At 38.5% G+C, this 14,045-nt stretch overlaps 1 protein-coding gene across 1 annotated transcript in view; it reads left to right on the forward strand.

Moving 5' to 3' along the window:
* The window catches only part of PTPN13 (protein tyrosine phosphatase non-receptor type 13), a gene marked incomplete at its 3' end in the record, with an annotated part of 103,240 nt that overhangs the window by 47,956 nt on the left and 41,239 nt on the right, over window positions 1–14,045 (forward strand). The window contains exons 9-16 of the mRNA XM_015832359.2: window positions 2,118–2,337; window positions 4,171–4,245; window positions 5,440–5,614; window positions 7,361–7,514; window positions 8,460–8,568; window positions 10,522–10,674; window positions 11,787–11,969; window positions 13,328–13,490. Coding sequence (XP_015687845.1) covers window positions 2,118–2,337; window positions 4,171–4,245; window positions 5,440–5,614; window positions 7,361–7,514; window positions 8,460–8,568; window positions 10,522–10,674; window positions 11,787–11,969; window positions 13,328–13,490 — 1,232 coding nt within the window. The remainder of the gene's footprint in view (window positions 1–2,117; window positions 2,338–4,170; window positions 4,246–5,439; window positions 5,615–7,360; window positions 7,515–8,459; window positions 8,569–10,521; window positions 10,675–11,786; window positions 11,970–13,327; window positions 13,491–14,045) is intronic.

Below are 14,045 nucleotides of genomic sequence, written 5' to 3' on the forward strand. Positions count from 1 at the left end.
ATCACAATTGCCCAGTCTTTAGCTGGCGTTGGCCTTCAAAAACATTGAGTTCTTCTTTTCTCTTAGGATGTTGTAATGTATTGGCGTAGCATATGTGCAGATCCAGTCAGTATGAATTATTATTATGGTTGGTCATACAGTCAGCCAGATGTTTAGACTGGATTTGGCATTGTTATCCACCTATCAGGTCCTTCCCTGATAGAGATAGGGCACGTGCTGATATTTAATAAAGTATCATTGCAGGATGTAAGATGTTCTAAGTAAAGTTGCCTTTTGCAATTGACTGATTTTGTCGATGCCAATGGTGTTCAAGTAGTGCTCCAGTTGTTTTGGGATTGTATCCAATACGCCTATTAATGTTCATACTATCTTTGTTTTCTATTGCCACAGTTGTTCTACTTATATTTGGAGGTCTTTGTATTTTTCCAGTTCTTTCTCTTCTATTATTTATTTACTTACTTACTTACTTACTTACTTACTTACTTACTTATTTATTTATTTATTTATTTATTTATTTATTATACCGCCCTATCTCCCTTGCGGGACTCAGGGCGGTGAACAGGCGATACTAAAAACCACGATAATAAATAAATAGTTTGTTTTAAAATCGAATTAAATAACAGGCCTGTTCTAAAAACACACCCGTAAAAAAAAAAAAAAAAAAACCACTGAAACATAATTAAACTACGCCAAGCCGGCCGCACGGAATAGATGGGCCTTCACGGAATAGATGGGCCTTATGCTGTGTTCAAGTTCTGCAATGTCCACTATCCAGACTTTTTTTGGTTTATTATTATTATTTGGACAGTGATATATATGTGTTTGCGTGTATGTGTATAGCATTTGTATATCTGTGTTATGTAAGTGTGTATGGGTATATATATACTTTTTTTTTGAGAGCAGGTAACAGAATTTCATTTTTAATGTGTGCCAATATGCTCACAGTAAAAAATGACAATAAAGGTTTATCTTTCCTTGTCTTATTTTATCTCATCTCACCTCACCTCATCTTATCATTTGCCCACCAAATTGTTGGGAAACCGCCAGCTAGACTGGAATGAGGGGTCAAATGTGGGCTCAGCTTGGAATCGTTGCGCAGCCACAAGTGGCATAAGCTTTACCTCCCCAAGATCCATGAAGCCTTACCAAGAAAAGACAAATAGTCTGGGGAGAGTCTTGTAACGTAGGTAGAGCCAATAAAGATGCTTGGTCTAGCTGTTTATGGCTGGCTCTGTTTGCTTGCCCCCGACACAAATAGTTATGCTACTAGGCTGTGGGGAAAAAAATAATCAATGTAAGAAATAAAGGATATTGTATAAGGTAAACTTTGGTTAATGGCAATGTGCTGAACAATCTTCTGCTAAAAATATTTCTGTCCCTAAAATGATGGGTCTCTGGGTTAAATTTGTACCTTGCCATTCTGATATTTTGTCTCTATACTTTTACTTTTTATTCTGCATTACCTAATTTATTCCTTAACCTTGGTAGTAACCGTATATGCAACAACGCTTCAGTAAGTACAAGAGGCAAATATTTCTTCTGCGTATACTCATTTTCCAGCTGAGTGATAATCATGCCAGCACCAAGTTAATAAGTAATTCCTGTGCCCTGATTTAACAAAGCAAACCAAGAAGTTCAGGGGTTCAGCTGCATTTGTAGGCTGACCTAAAAATCTTAGTCAAGTAAAGGAAGGCTTTTGAGAGATTCTTAGAAGTTAAGATTTCACATTTAAATAGAAGGAACTTCCATGTAATAATTAGCTTACAGACATAGAGTAGAAGCCTGTCCTCCTTATCTATCTCCTCCTCCTCCTCCTCCTCCTCCTCCTCCTCCTCCTCCTCCTCTTCTTCTTCTCTTCTTCTTCTTCTTCTTCTTCTTCTTCTTCTTCTTCTTCTTCTTCTTCTTCTTCTTCTTCTTCTTCTTCTTCTTCTTCTTCTTCTTCCTTCTTCTTCTTCTTCTTCTTCTTCTTCTTCTTCTTCTTCTTCTTCTTCTTCGTGGTCTCATGCAACTACACAGTTTTATGAACCTATGTCTATAAGCTGGGTTTTCTATTAAACTCTGCTACAGAACCATACTGGCAATAAGATTTTTTTCCCCACTTTCCTTTTCACCAACAGGCAGTATGAAGCAACTCCTGAAGACAACCTGTTGAGCCAAGAAGTAATGTTGAAGCGCCAGGAGGAGGAGATGATGCAACTGCAAGCTAAAATGGCTCTCCGGCAGTCTCGGCTCAGCCTCTATCCTGGAGACATAGTGCGGCCGAGTGTGCTTGATATGACAAAGGATCCACTTAGAGAAATTGCTTTGGAAACAGCTATGACACAAAGGAAGCTAAGGGTAATGTTAAGACAGTGATGGGCCAAGGATTGCATCTTTTAAAAAAACAGTGTGCTAAGCAGAGTGGAGGGGTTAACACATCTTCCTTCCTTCCTTCCTTCCTTCCTTCCTTCCTTCCTTCCTTCCTTCCTTCCTTCCTTCCTTCCTTCCTTCCTCCTCTCCCTCCCTCCCTCCCTCCCTAGTAATGTTTTCCTTTTAGCCATTGATTGACAAATTTCAGTGGTCCAATTTTGGACAATCCCAGAAGCTTCAAACAATGGCTAGAAACAGTTGTGAGTCATCAGTTGCCAACTCTTACTTTAAGTGGTTGACCAATACAGTTGGATGAATACAAATTAATTCTTTATAACAGTTGATAGTCATTTCTAACAATATTTTGCTCTGTTCTGGTGTTAGCGTATATGTTTTGTGTCCGTGTTTGGAATAAAATGTGTTCATACGGTCTGTGTGTGTCTCTGTGTGTATGATTTTTATTTACTTATTTCATGCTTGATGTCCTGATAGGCCATAAAAGCCATTCTGTCTTAGAAAATGTTATCCCTATGGAGATTCTTGAGATTCCTACTACATGCCCCAACAGTAGCAGAGATGGTTTAAGCAATCTAGGTTTGACACAACATCATGACAAATAGGAAACTAATGACTCAGAAGTATCCTGGAATGTTTCCTGCTGATGCTGTTGACCTTTTCCAAATCACCCATAATACAGTTAGATTGCTCCTTTAACACTGCATCTGTTTTAGAAAGATGTGTGTGTGTTTTATAAAAAAGTTGACTAATTAGAATGTTCTAATTCTGATTAAATTCTATTTTAATTAAATATTTGAAACATTCTAATATTCTAATTAACTAATTAGCATTAATATTCTAATTGATATTCTAAAATTCAGTTACAGTTTTATGTGCGTATCAAGTTTTCGTGGCAGGAGAAATTTTCCTAGTATATCATCATGCCTTGGGAACGCCGTTCATTTGTCTTACTGGCTTTCATCAGGAAATATACAGGAAGGAAAATATAAGTCCATCCTTCCATGTCATGATAGAAGATGGCTGCTTGAATGACTATTGCTACTTCTATATTTCCTCATCTTTATGCCTTGTGTTGGGATTACAGTTTCCAGAATTCCAAGATAAATTCTTAGGATGGGAATTTCTAGAGCAGTGGTGGCGAACCTATGGCACGGGTGCCAGAGGCGACACTCAGAGCCCTCTCTGGGGGCATGCACACCGTCGCCCCAGTCCTAGGCCTTCAGCTGGGTTTTATAAAACCTTTTCGCTTTAAGCCTCCGCCGCCGTGTGCAAAAAAAAAAAAGGTTCAATCAATCAGTCAATTTCAACTTCTCGCGGGAAAAAAAAGATCTTGCAAAGTTGGAATTGATTGATTGAACTTTTTAGTCCCACCCAGTCTGCCGTTACCACCGCAGCCACGCCCACCTAATGGGCCATGCCCACCCAGTGGGCCACACCCACCCAGCACCCAATGATGCATAAGTGGGTTTTGGGTTGCAGTTTGGGCACTCGGTCTCTAAAAGGTTCGCCACCACTGTTCTAGAGGAATAGTAATTTTCCCAACTGATCTGGAAAGCAACAGGTTTCATAAGGCAATTATTTAATTAGACAAGCAACATTTATTTGTTTAATGTATAGAATGTTTACCTAATGGAATCTTAGAAATGAATAGATTTGTTATGTGCACTAAACTTCATTGGGAAGAGCTGTTTCCAATCCGTAATTCCCCTCTGCAATAACTATGAACATTATTCCCATCAAGTCTTCAATTGCTTATCAGTCTTTGATCACATGAATGCTAAAATGAGTTTCTCTAATTTGCAGAATTTCTTTGGTCCTGAGTTTGTAAAAACGACCATTGAACCCTTTACCTCCTTGGATCTGCCAAAATCAATTCTGGTAAGACCTTTGTTGTAAATGTACCATCAGTAAGAAGCATGTAGCTAGCAGTGATCTGATTGTACGGTATCTGGTGATCTTTATGTTTTTTTCTCGTGTAAAATCCTTCCTATATTCTTAATTTGCTTCATTTCTCTTAGTGGATTCTTTGCCCCCTTTTTAGACAATCATCCACGTGCAATATTTATCTGGTAAGTTGTGTGACAATCATCACGAGCTTTCAACACCACCTCTAGAGATTGGGAAGAGAGTTTTCTTTGTCTTTCATACTGTACAATTCAGATAATTCCCTTTCCTCCCCTCCCCTCCCCTGCTCTCCCCTTCCCTTCCCTTCCCTTCCTTTCTCAGTTTAATGAAATTATTTTTATTCCATGAAACTGTTTCTGCAGTTTACTTCATTAGGATGATGTGATTTTGTGCTGGGTTACAACCTTTTGTTTCACTTCTGACTACATAACTGATCCTTCATCCCCAGTGTCTGGAATTTTCCTCTTTGAGTAGATTAATGTTTTCTTTCACATTGTTAGCAATGCAAGGAGGTTTTTGTTTTGTTTTTTTAAAGTGGGGGCTCTGCCCTTGTAATAGAATATTAGATTATCAAAATATAGTCTTGGGAATGCTATAATGCTTTTTTTTTTTTTACAACTTCTAAAGTTTGGGTCTATGTCGCTCCAACATAACTAGCTTGCTTTTTACATCATTTTTAGTACTTTGAAATTAATGGAATTTGGAAGCTCTTAACGGTGTTTCTATAATGCAGATGATTTATATAATTACTGCTTTCCTTTCATCACATATTCTGTCTTAGCAGTACCAATGTGGTACATTTTTATAAATGATGTTTTCTGACACCAAGGTAACTGAAATAGAGAACTGATATCATTTAGTTGTACACTTAGTATTTGAGTGGCTGACAGTGCCTTGGTCATATCCTCCTGCATATATTTTAAAAAGGAACGTGGCAAGCAAAACTGCATGTAGCCCTAGTTGATATGAGTTCCACATTGCAGTATTATATTCCTCTGTAACTTTATTTTCAAAAGATAAAATTAACATTCCCTTCACTTTCTATTTCCTTTGTCATATTAGAAAGGTGGATTTTTTTAAAAAAGGATGTATTTAACAATTTATGGTCCTTTGTATGCAGTTTTGTATCATTGTTGATAGTCTTCTTTTTGCTTGTTTGAAAATCAGAACAAGAAAGGGAAGAATGAAGACAATCGCCGGAAAGTCAACATCATACTTTTAAGTGGCCAAAGATTAGAATTGACTTGTGATACTAAGACCTTATGCAAAGATGTATTTGATATGGTAGTTGCCCATATTGGTTTAATGGAGCATCACTTGTTTGGATTAGCTTCTTTAAAAGGTGAGAAAAATAATTGCATTTATCTGGATTTGTTTCATTTGATATCAAAGGGTAAGTTACATACATGATGAGTCATTACTGACCACAAAAATAAATTCCACGTTTTCCTGGGACCAGACTACCCTTTATGACAGAGATATGCAAATTCATCTTTCTCTCTAAATTTGTTTCCCATAATAGAGGCAACTGGTTTGAATTGAAACAGGTTTGTAGAGAAAGGAGAATAATTATTTTTTCCCTTTGCCATTTTCTTAATGAAAAATCCCCAGCTATTTGTCCTCATAGCAAAAACACACATGCCCATGATTTTGTTACCATTCAAATAGCATTTTCAGAAGAATTTTAAGTTGGGAAAATGGAAGGGCTTGGAAGAATTAACTTTTCCTTCTTTGCCCCCATATGAAGTCTGGCACAATATCCTGATCCAGACGGGTAAAGGTAAAAAGGTAAAGATGGAAAGAATATTAAATTAATTGGCAGCTTGATCATTCAAAATAATCTAGAAAGAGTACAGAGAAGAGCAACAAAGATGATTAGAGGTCTGGAGGCTAAAACATACAAGGAACGGTTGCTGGAATTGGGTATGTCTAGTCTAATGAAGAGAAGGATGAGGGGGGACATGATAGCAGTGTTCCACTATCTCAGGGGCTGCCCCAAAGAAGAGGGAGTCAAGCTATTCTCCAAAGTGCCTAAAGTAATAGATGGAAACTAATCAAGGAGAGAAGCAACCTAGAACTAAGGAGAAACTTCCTGATAGTTAGAACAATTAACCAGAAGCGGTGAATGCTTCAATACTGGAAGTTTTTAAGAAGAGACTGGACAGCCATTTGTCTGATATGGTATCGGGTTTCCTGCCTGAGCAGGGGGTTGGACTAGATGACCTCCAAGGTCCCTTCCAACTTTGTTGTTGTTATTATTATTATTACTTTTGTTTATATTTATATCCCGCCCTTCTCCTTGCGGACTCAGGGCGGCTAACAACCAGATAAAAATGCAAATCCCAAAACTATAGATTAAAACATAATTAAAAACAAATATTCATAATTGGTCTGATTAATTTAAAATTACTTTAAAACCCCCATTAAAAATTTTCCCCTAGGCCAGTCCTGCAAGCTGGAATAACCATATTAATATTATTATTAATATTATTATTATTATTACTACTACTATTATTATTACTGTTATTATTACTATTACTATTATTATTACAATGATGATGATGATGATGATGATGATGATGATGATGATGATGATAATGATAATGATAACAGGGTGGGGTAGGGAATATCTAGGTAAACTTTCCCCTAACCTGGGAATCCTTCAATATGTGGACTTCAGCTCCAAGAATTCCCCAGCTAGCAGATCCTTACTGAGGGTTCCAGAAGATAACCATCATATCTATAAGGGATGATTCATTTGGGCCTCAGACAGCCATTAGAAAACTTTTACTTTCATCAGGCCAGTAGTAAATATGTATAGATGGGAATGTGTCCCTGCCCTGGCTCTCAGAAATCCTTCTATTATCCACTTTGCTTTATTTTCTGCATTCATTAAGAGAATCCGCTGATAGCTTAATCCTTATCACAGCTGTTCACAGTTAAATTCCTCTGATGGAGGCTGATTTCTTTCTGTTGAACAAATAGAATCAGGTATTTGGGAGACTGCTTGTGGATATATCACCAAAGCAGAGCAGCTAAGCTGTGCTGTCTTATGAATGTTCTGTGTTGATTTACCTTTTGATGACAGAAAACGAGTATTTCTTCATCGATCCAGAGCTGAAGCTAACTAAAGTAGCTCCTGATGGCTGGAAAGAAGAATCCAAGAAAAGGAACAAAAACACAGTAAACTTTGTCTTGTACTTCCGGATTAAGTTCTTTGTGGATGATATTAGTCTCATTCAGTGAGTACATTTGTGTTGTGTTTTAAAATCATTCTTCTACCATGTCCGTGTTCTACTGGGGAAGTCAACATGCTGCCAAGTTGTCTTGCTTTCTACAAGCCACACACAATTACGATGGTCCTGTCCTAGTTTCTATTCCTTCGTTGGATAGAAGGGAAAGGGCAACAAAGGGATGATCCCAACTTGCTGTGTTCTGTTAACAACATCCTGACTGGTCAGGAGTTCCATGCATGAATTCCATATAGGCAATATATGCATGAATTCCATATAGGCAATAGAGCAAATGTAGTGGTGGAATACCTAAATATTTCTTTGCCAGCCCAAAGTATTTTCATGCTGCTTGTTTATTGCTATTGCATTTGAACCATCTACCAGGTAAATTAAAAAGCCAGTTCTGATATGGAGAGTCTAGCCAGACTAATCTTTCTTGGGGAACATAATTGTGAAAATGAAGATTGTTCCAGGTTTTTCCAAATGGCACCATGGAGACCTGGAATTGTTGACCTTTGTTTGTCATGTGCTTTGAACATCTGCAGTGCTGTAGAAATACCTGCTACAAGACCTTGATTGATTGATTGATTGATTGATTTGTGCATTGATTGATTGATTGATTGATTCATTCATTCATTCATTCATTCATTCATTCATTCATGTAATTTATATCTCAGGGTTCACTACAGTATCTAACCATATGTAAAAACATAATATAAAGGCTGAGACATAAAATGAAAACTAAAATCAACTAACATTTAAAATCCTGGCAAAAAAAAACCCCATTCACATAATACATTCAACCTGTTCCCCCATGATCTGGTTAACCATGTTGTACAAAAGGGCCATTGCATAAAAGGGAATCACCATCTTGAGCTAATCTGCATACAGTCATTATTTCCACATCTTATGACCTGTTTGTTTCTTCTTCTCACCTCTTTTGATTTGCTCCAGGCACACATTGACATATCATCAGTATTACGATGTCAATTCCTTTCTAGAAGAACTTCTCTTCCATGTAACACTACTACTTTGTCGGAATAACGACCGGAGGAACCGGGAGGTCCGTCTTATACCTCTAATGGTTCTCCTTCATTCCTCTAAAAAGTGAACAACCGTTGGAGGATTAAGATACGAATAAAATATCAACTTACGTAGAGCCTACCAAACCGATCATGTATAGTGTCAAGGTTCAGTAGATGTGCAGTTGGGAAGCAGAAGAGAAGAATTCAAAGTTTTTCCAAATTGAATTGGTTTGTAGCCATAGAACTCAGATCAATATCTTCTCCCAATTAGGGTCTTGAAGCCAAAATAATCCAGTTTTATGGAACAAATGTAATGGTAAAAGGACTGGGAGGCTTCCTGTTTATGTCAAAAGAAAATAATAACTAAACATTAATGCACTAATTTAACTAATAATGAGGCAACTGTTTCTCAAACTTCTGACTTCGGTTACTTTTTTGATATTCATTCCGGAAGTTGTTAACACACTGCTTAAGGTTTCTGGTCCATATAAAATAATAACTATTAAAACCATCATCATGTCACAGCTGCAAAAGCTCTCATAATATCATTGAAATTTCTTCAGATATGGACTTGTACAGAAATTCCACAAATGATCTCTTTCAAATGAATGAAAGGTCTAATTTTGGACACACCTGAGACCGATGCAGAGTAAGGTGTGAGCAGTTTTGTGGATAGAAGGAGGCATAAATAGTGATGTTCATTCAGAGATGTAGCTTTCTCCCTCTGTTGAGGGTAATTATTTTGAATTCATCTACACACTCTGAAAATATGAGTTCCTGACCTGTACAAGTTACGCTTTAAGTCAGGGGTCTTCAAACTTGGCCCTTTTATGACTTGTGGACTTCAGAATTCCTCAGCCAGCGTGCCTGGCTGAGGAATTCTGGGAGTTGAAGTCCACAAGTCATAAAAGGGCCATGTTTGAAGACCTCTGCTTTAAGTGATGACCTACATAGCGAAGCATGTAGATTCTGGGTTTGCCCAGAACATGATTCAAGAAACGTCTAAAGGTGAATTAAATATTTGGCCCTACCATTAGGCACATAGACAAGTAGATATGCTTTTGTTTTCCTACTTCATTTGATTATAACCACCACAGAGATATACAAAGGAAATCAAAGCAAGCATAGAAGATTCATAACTGCCTTCAAAGAATCCTAGCTATTGATAAGCATTTTGTCTGCGGTCTCTATTTAGTTGTATTTATAGTTTGACTTGATAACTTACTAACTAGAGAAAAGCCTTTCCAAAGGCCACAAGCATCTTGGTTCTGTAATCAAGTTTGTAGGGGCGAATTAGATTTTGTGCAAATAGTACAAATATCAGAAGAAAAATGGTTTCTATAATAGCTCCAGTAAAGTACAGTTAAAAAGTTTTGCCAACTATTAACAGATGTGAATAGTTGAAGAAAGACATCAGCCAGGCTGCTTAAATGTAGAATAAACATTGCACATAATGGACTATTAGAGGACTTATTTATTCATTACAGCATACCAGCATAAATTTATTTACTTATTCAAGTAATAAATTGTGCTTGCTGTTGAGCATCTTTAACATCCCCGCAGTCAGTGCAAAAATGAGTTCTTAAAAAGCCTAGGCTTGCAATTTTCAGAAAGATCTGATCACTTTTTGATATCTGGATCTTATTTAATGTTACAATCGTTGTCTAGGAGTGATGATTGAACATAGAACATAGAATAACAACACTGGAAAGGACCTTGGAGGTTTGATTATAATGATGATAAAGTTGGAAGGGACCTTGGAGGTCTTCTAGTCCAACCCCCTGCTTTTGAGCAAAAGACCTCAGGTTTCATTCTGGACAAATGGTTGGTAGGAAGGTTTTGGCAGCGGTGTAGAGGTCGCCAAGGAAGCTGTCTCATATTCTGCATCACCTGCGGTTATGCTACTCAGCCATTATTGAACTGGCAGAGCGTCCAGTTACAGGTAGCTGGGATCAGGGTTATGGCTTACACCGTGATGCTTCTCTTTGCAGGTACATGGCTTATCCTACTTCAGAACAGAATACTATTTGCCGGCAAGAGTGATAGAGAATCTGGAGCTACCCAATGTGAAAGAAGAATTGCCAAAGCTGCATAGCACCTATGCAGGTGCTTCTGAAAAAGAAGCTGAAATAGAATTTCTGAAGGTTAGAAATTCTACGTATTTTCATAAAAGGTTTTCCTATCCTAATGAAAGGGGCAGTGAATCTTACCTCTTTCAAAAAAGCTGGGAACCCTCCAAATCAGGGGTAGTCAACCTTGGCTCTTTTATGACTCGTGGACTTCAATTCCCAGAATTCCTGAGCCAGCTTAGCTGGCTCAGGAATTCTGGGAGTTGAAGTCCACGAGTCATAAAAGAGCCAAGGTTGACTACCCCTGCTCCAAATTAACAGGGCCCGGAATATATATCTGTAACAATTGGTGGGTATATGCTTGTATACAGGTTGGTGGTTACCCTCCCCTGCAGTCTGCAGTTAACAAGGGGTTTCATATATATTTATTCACTAAGATCTCATTATAAATAATGAGCGCACAAACCCTCTTTTCCCACAACATGTTTAATTGTGTCAGTGGAGAGATTACTGCTTTTTGGAATGCTAAAAAGGGACCAATTGATTACATCAGCTAATTATAGTTAAAGTAAAACTAGCTCAAAAACAAGGTAAGCTAACTTTACCTGGTTAATCATGTCACAGAAACACTTAAACCCAGTCAATTATTCCCTTTTGCCTATTTGGTTCTGTAACAAAAAGATTTTTTTTTTTTTTCTCGTCTATTTTTACGTGTTGAGCGTTATTACGTGTTAAACGTTCTGACCGTTGTACCTTAAGTAAAAGGAGACAAATCTTAACAACTTTCAACTTTGTCCTATATATGGGAGAGTAGTAAGACAACGTCCTTTAGGTGGTGTTAAAATGATATTTGGATTTTCTCCAAGTTCTGATAGATTTTCTTTTGTCGAAGGAATAAATGAATCCAAGTAATAACAGAAAACCCCTAAACCAGCCCATTTGTAGAAAAGGTCCTAAGCAATTTGCTGTCATCTTGCCCCAAAATGTTTAAATCTGTCTCTCAGTCACTAAAAGGTGACACGTTCTCGCTCTAGGAATTAAGAAATAAAATGTGTAACCAGCTTCATTGTAATGCAAAGTTCAAAGGCAACCCATGAAAAATCATTTTGATCTCACGGTATTCTCAAAATAAGTATCGTGCACTTCTTTCTCTCCGTCTCTCTGACTTCCTCTCTTCTATTTGGCAGATTTGCCAAAGACTGACAAATTATGGTGTACATTTTCATCGGGTGTTGCCAGAGAAAAAATCTCAGACCGGAATTCTGCTGGGAGTTTGCTCCAAAGGAGTTATCATTTTTGAAGTTCACAACGGTGCCCGAATGCCTGTCCTTCGTTTCCCGTGGAGAGAAACAAAGAAAATTTCCTTCAGTGTATGTTGGTCATTTTTTTAATGTATATATATAAAATTGCAGACTGGATCATTAAATGCCTTTCTTCTCTTTCTCCCCACTCCAGCTGAGTTACCTACGGTATTGAAATAATGGTGTGCCAAACATAACAAAGAACCAAGATGATATAAGATGCTCCATAGTGTGCAGTAAATATGTTAGTAATAAAAACCAGATGATTCGGATTGTGATGAAGAAGCCCATTTTCAGGAGAGGAGAAAGTTTGCCAAGGCTGCTAGCTATTCGGACAGAATATGGTTCCATCTAACAAAAGAATATCTAGCACAGACATGTCAAACACAAGGCCCGGGGGCCAGATGCGGCCTGCGAAATGGTTTCATGTGGCCCACGAAGCCATCCTGGAAACAGTGAGGGAACGGCCCCCGCTGCCTTGGTCCTGGCCCAGGCCGGCCGGGAGCCAATGTACAATTTTGTGGTGGCCACTTATGCTGAAATGCATTCAATCTTAGCTCCACAAGGCCGTCTGGAAACAGCGAGGAACCAGCCCCTGCCGTGTCGGCCCCGCCCCCTGGGTGCATGCTGGCGAGGTGTCACCCTTTGTGAGGAATGAAGAAATGGACCATGCCTTGGCGCTTGCCCCGGTCCCACCCCCTTCTGCCAGAGACCCTCAGATCTCTCCCACTTCTGCCCAGGCCCCCACAGGCACCCTTGACGCGAACAATGTAGAGCTGGCCATGCCTACCCAGTAGGCCACACCCACTCCATCCATGCCCACCCAGTAGGCCGTACCCACCCTGGCGGCCATACCCACCCGGCCCCCCGAGGGCAACCGCATTGCTGATGCAGCCCTCAATGAAATTGAGTTTGACACCCCTGATCTAGCAGGATCAGTAATGGAGAAAGCACACCGTGTGTTCCTTCTAAGATTGTCCCATTTGGGAATGTAGATATCTCAATCTTCTAATTCAAAAAATCATTGCTCATCCCAGACTTAATGCATTGGCTTTCTTAGTATACTATCTTTCTGCATACAGTGAGAACTTCAACAAGAATTTGCACTAATGCACTTTAAGATTACCTCCTATCTGGAAGTTGATACATTTGCTGTACTCCAAACAGCTTTGTATTAGCCCAGCATGACTACTTAAACATTTTCAAAACGTCCAAATTACGTATTTTTGCACATTGAGCAAAACATTTAATTCCGTATGCATGAGTGTACGCAAGGATTTCATACCTCAGGTTTCCTGTAATCGGTATTTTCAATACACGCTCAAGCTGGATTGCTTTCCCACTGCAGGTTTTCTTTCGTTTTGAACAGTGTATCTTTTCCAAGCTGGAAATCAGGTTCTTTCCCCCCCCTATTTGTCATATTGCAGAAAAGAAAGATAACACTGCAGAACAATTCGGATGGTATAAAGCACACGTTCCAAACAGATACAACCAAGACCTGCCAATACTTGTTACAGGTCTGCTCTGCACAGCACAAATTCCAGCTCCAGATGAAAGCCAGGCAGAGCAACCAGGATGCTCAGGAAATTGGTAAGAAACGGCAGCTGTGTACCTTGCTAGGATTGCAGATTTCCTGGACCTAATTACGCAGAATTAACCTAAGGCAGGGCTTTTCGACCTTTTCACAGATTGTACCACTTTTAGGACATGACAATATTTGAGTACCACCAGTCCTTAGCAAGGTGTCAAAAACTTGATGACTAAAGAAAAAAAAAGTGGGGGGGGGGATTTGGGGTTTTACTGATTAGATTCATTTGTGGTTATAGAAATGGCTATTTGATAATATTATGGAAAAGTAAAAAAGTTGAGGTTCAATGTTAATGCTTCTTTCTTTTTTTATTTTTTTTAAAAAAGATTTTATTGGTGTTTTTTTTCATAAACATGTGTTAATTTTTCCAATCAACGAGTTGTCTGGAATTGGCTATGCTAATACATGTTCAATTCCTAATCCTTCATTCTTTCCTCTAGCCAACAATAAAATAAATCCCAAGTTTGATAATAGTCTGTATCTTCTTTATCTTTCAATCTCATAGTTAATCTGTCCATCTCTGCACATTCCCATATTTTCCTGATTATTTCTTCTTC

Source organism: Protobothrops mucrosquamatus, unplaced genomic scaffold (genome assembly GCF_001527695.2).
Source record: "Protobothrops mucrosquamatus isolate PMUCROS unplaced genomic scaffold, P.Mucros_1.0 scaffold3, whole genome shotgun sequence".
Classification (NCBI taxonomy): domain Eukaryota; kingdom Metazoa; phylum Chordata; class Lepidosauria; order Squamata; family Viperidae; genus Protobothrops; species Protobothrops mucrosquamatus.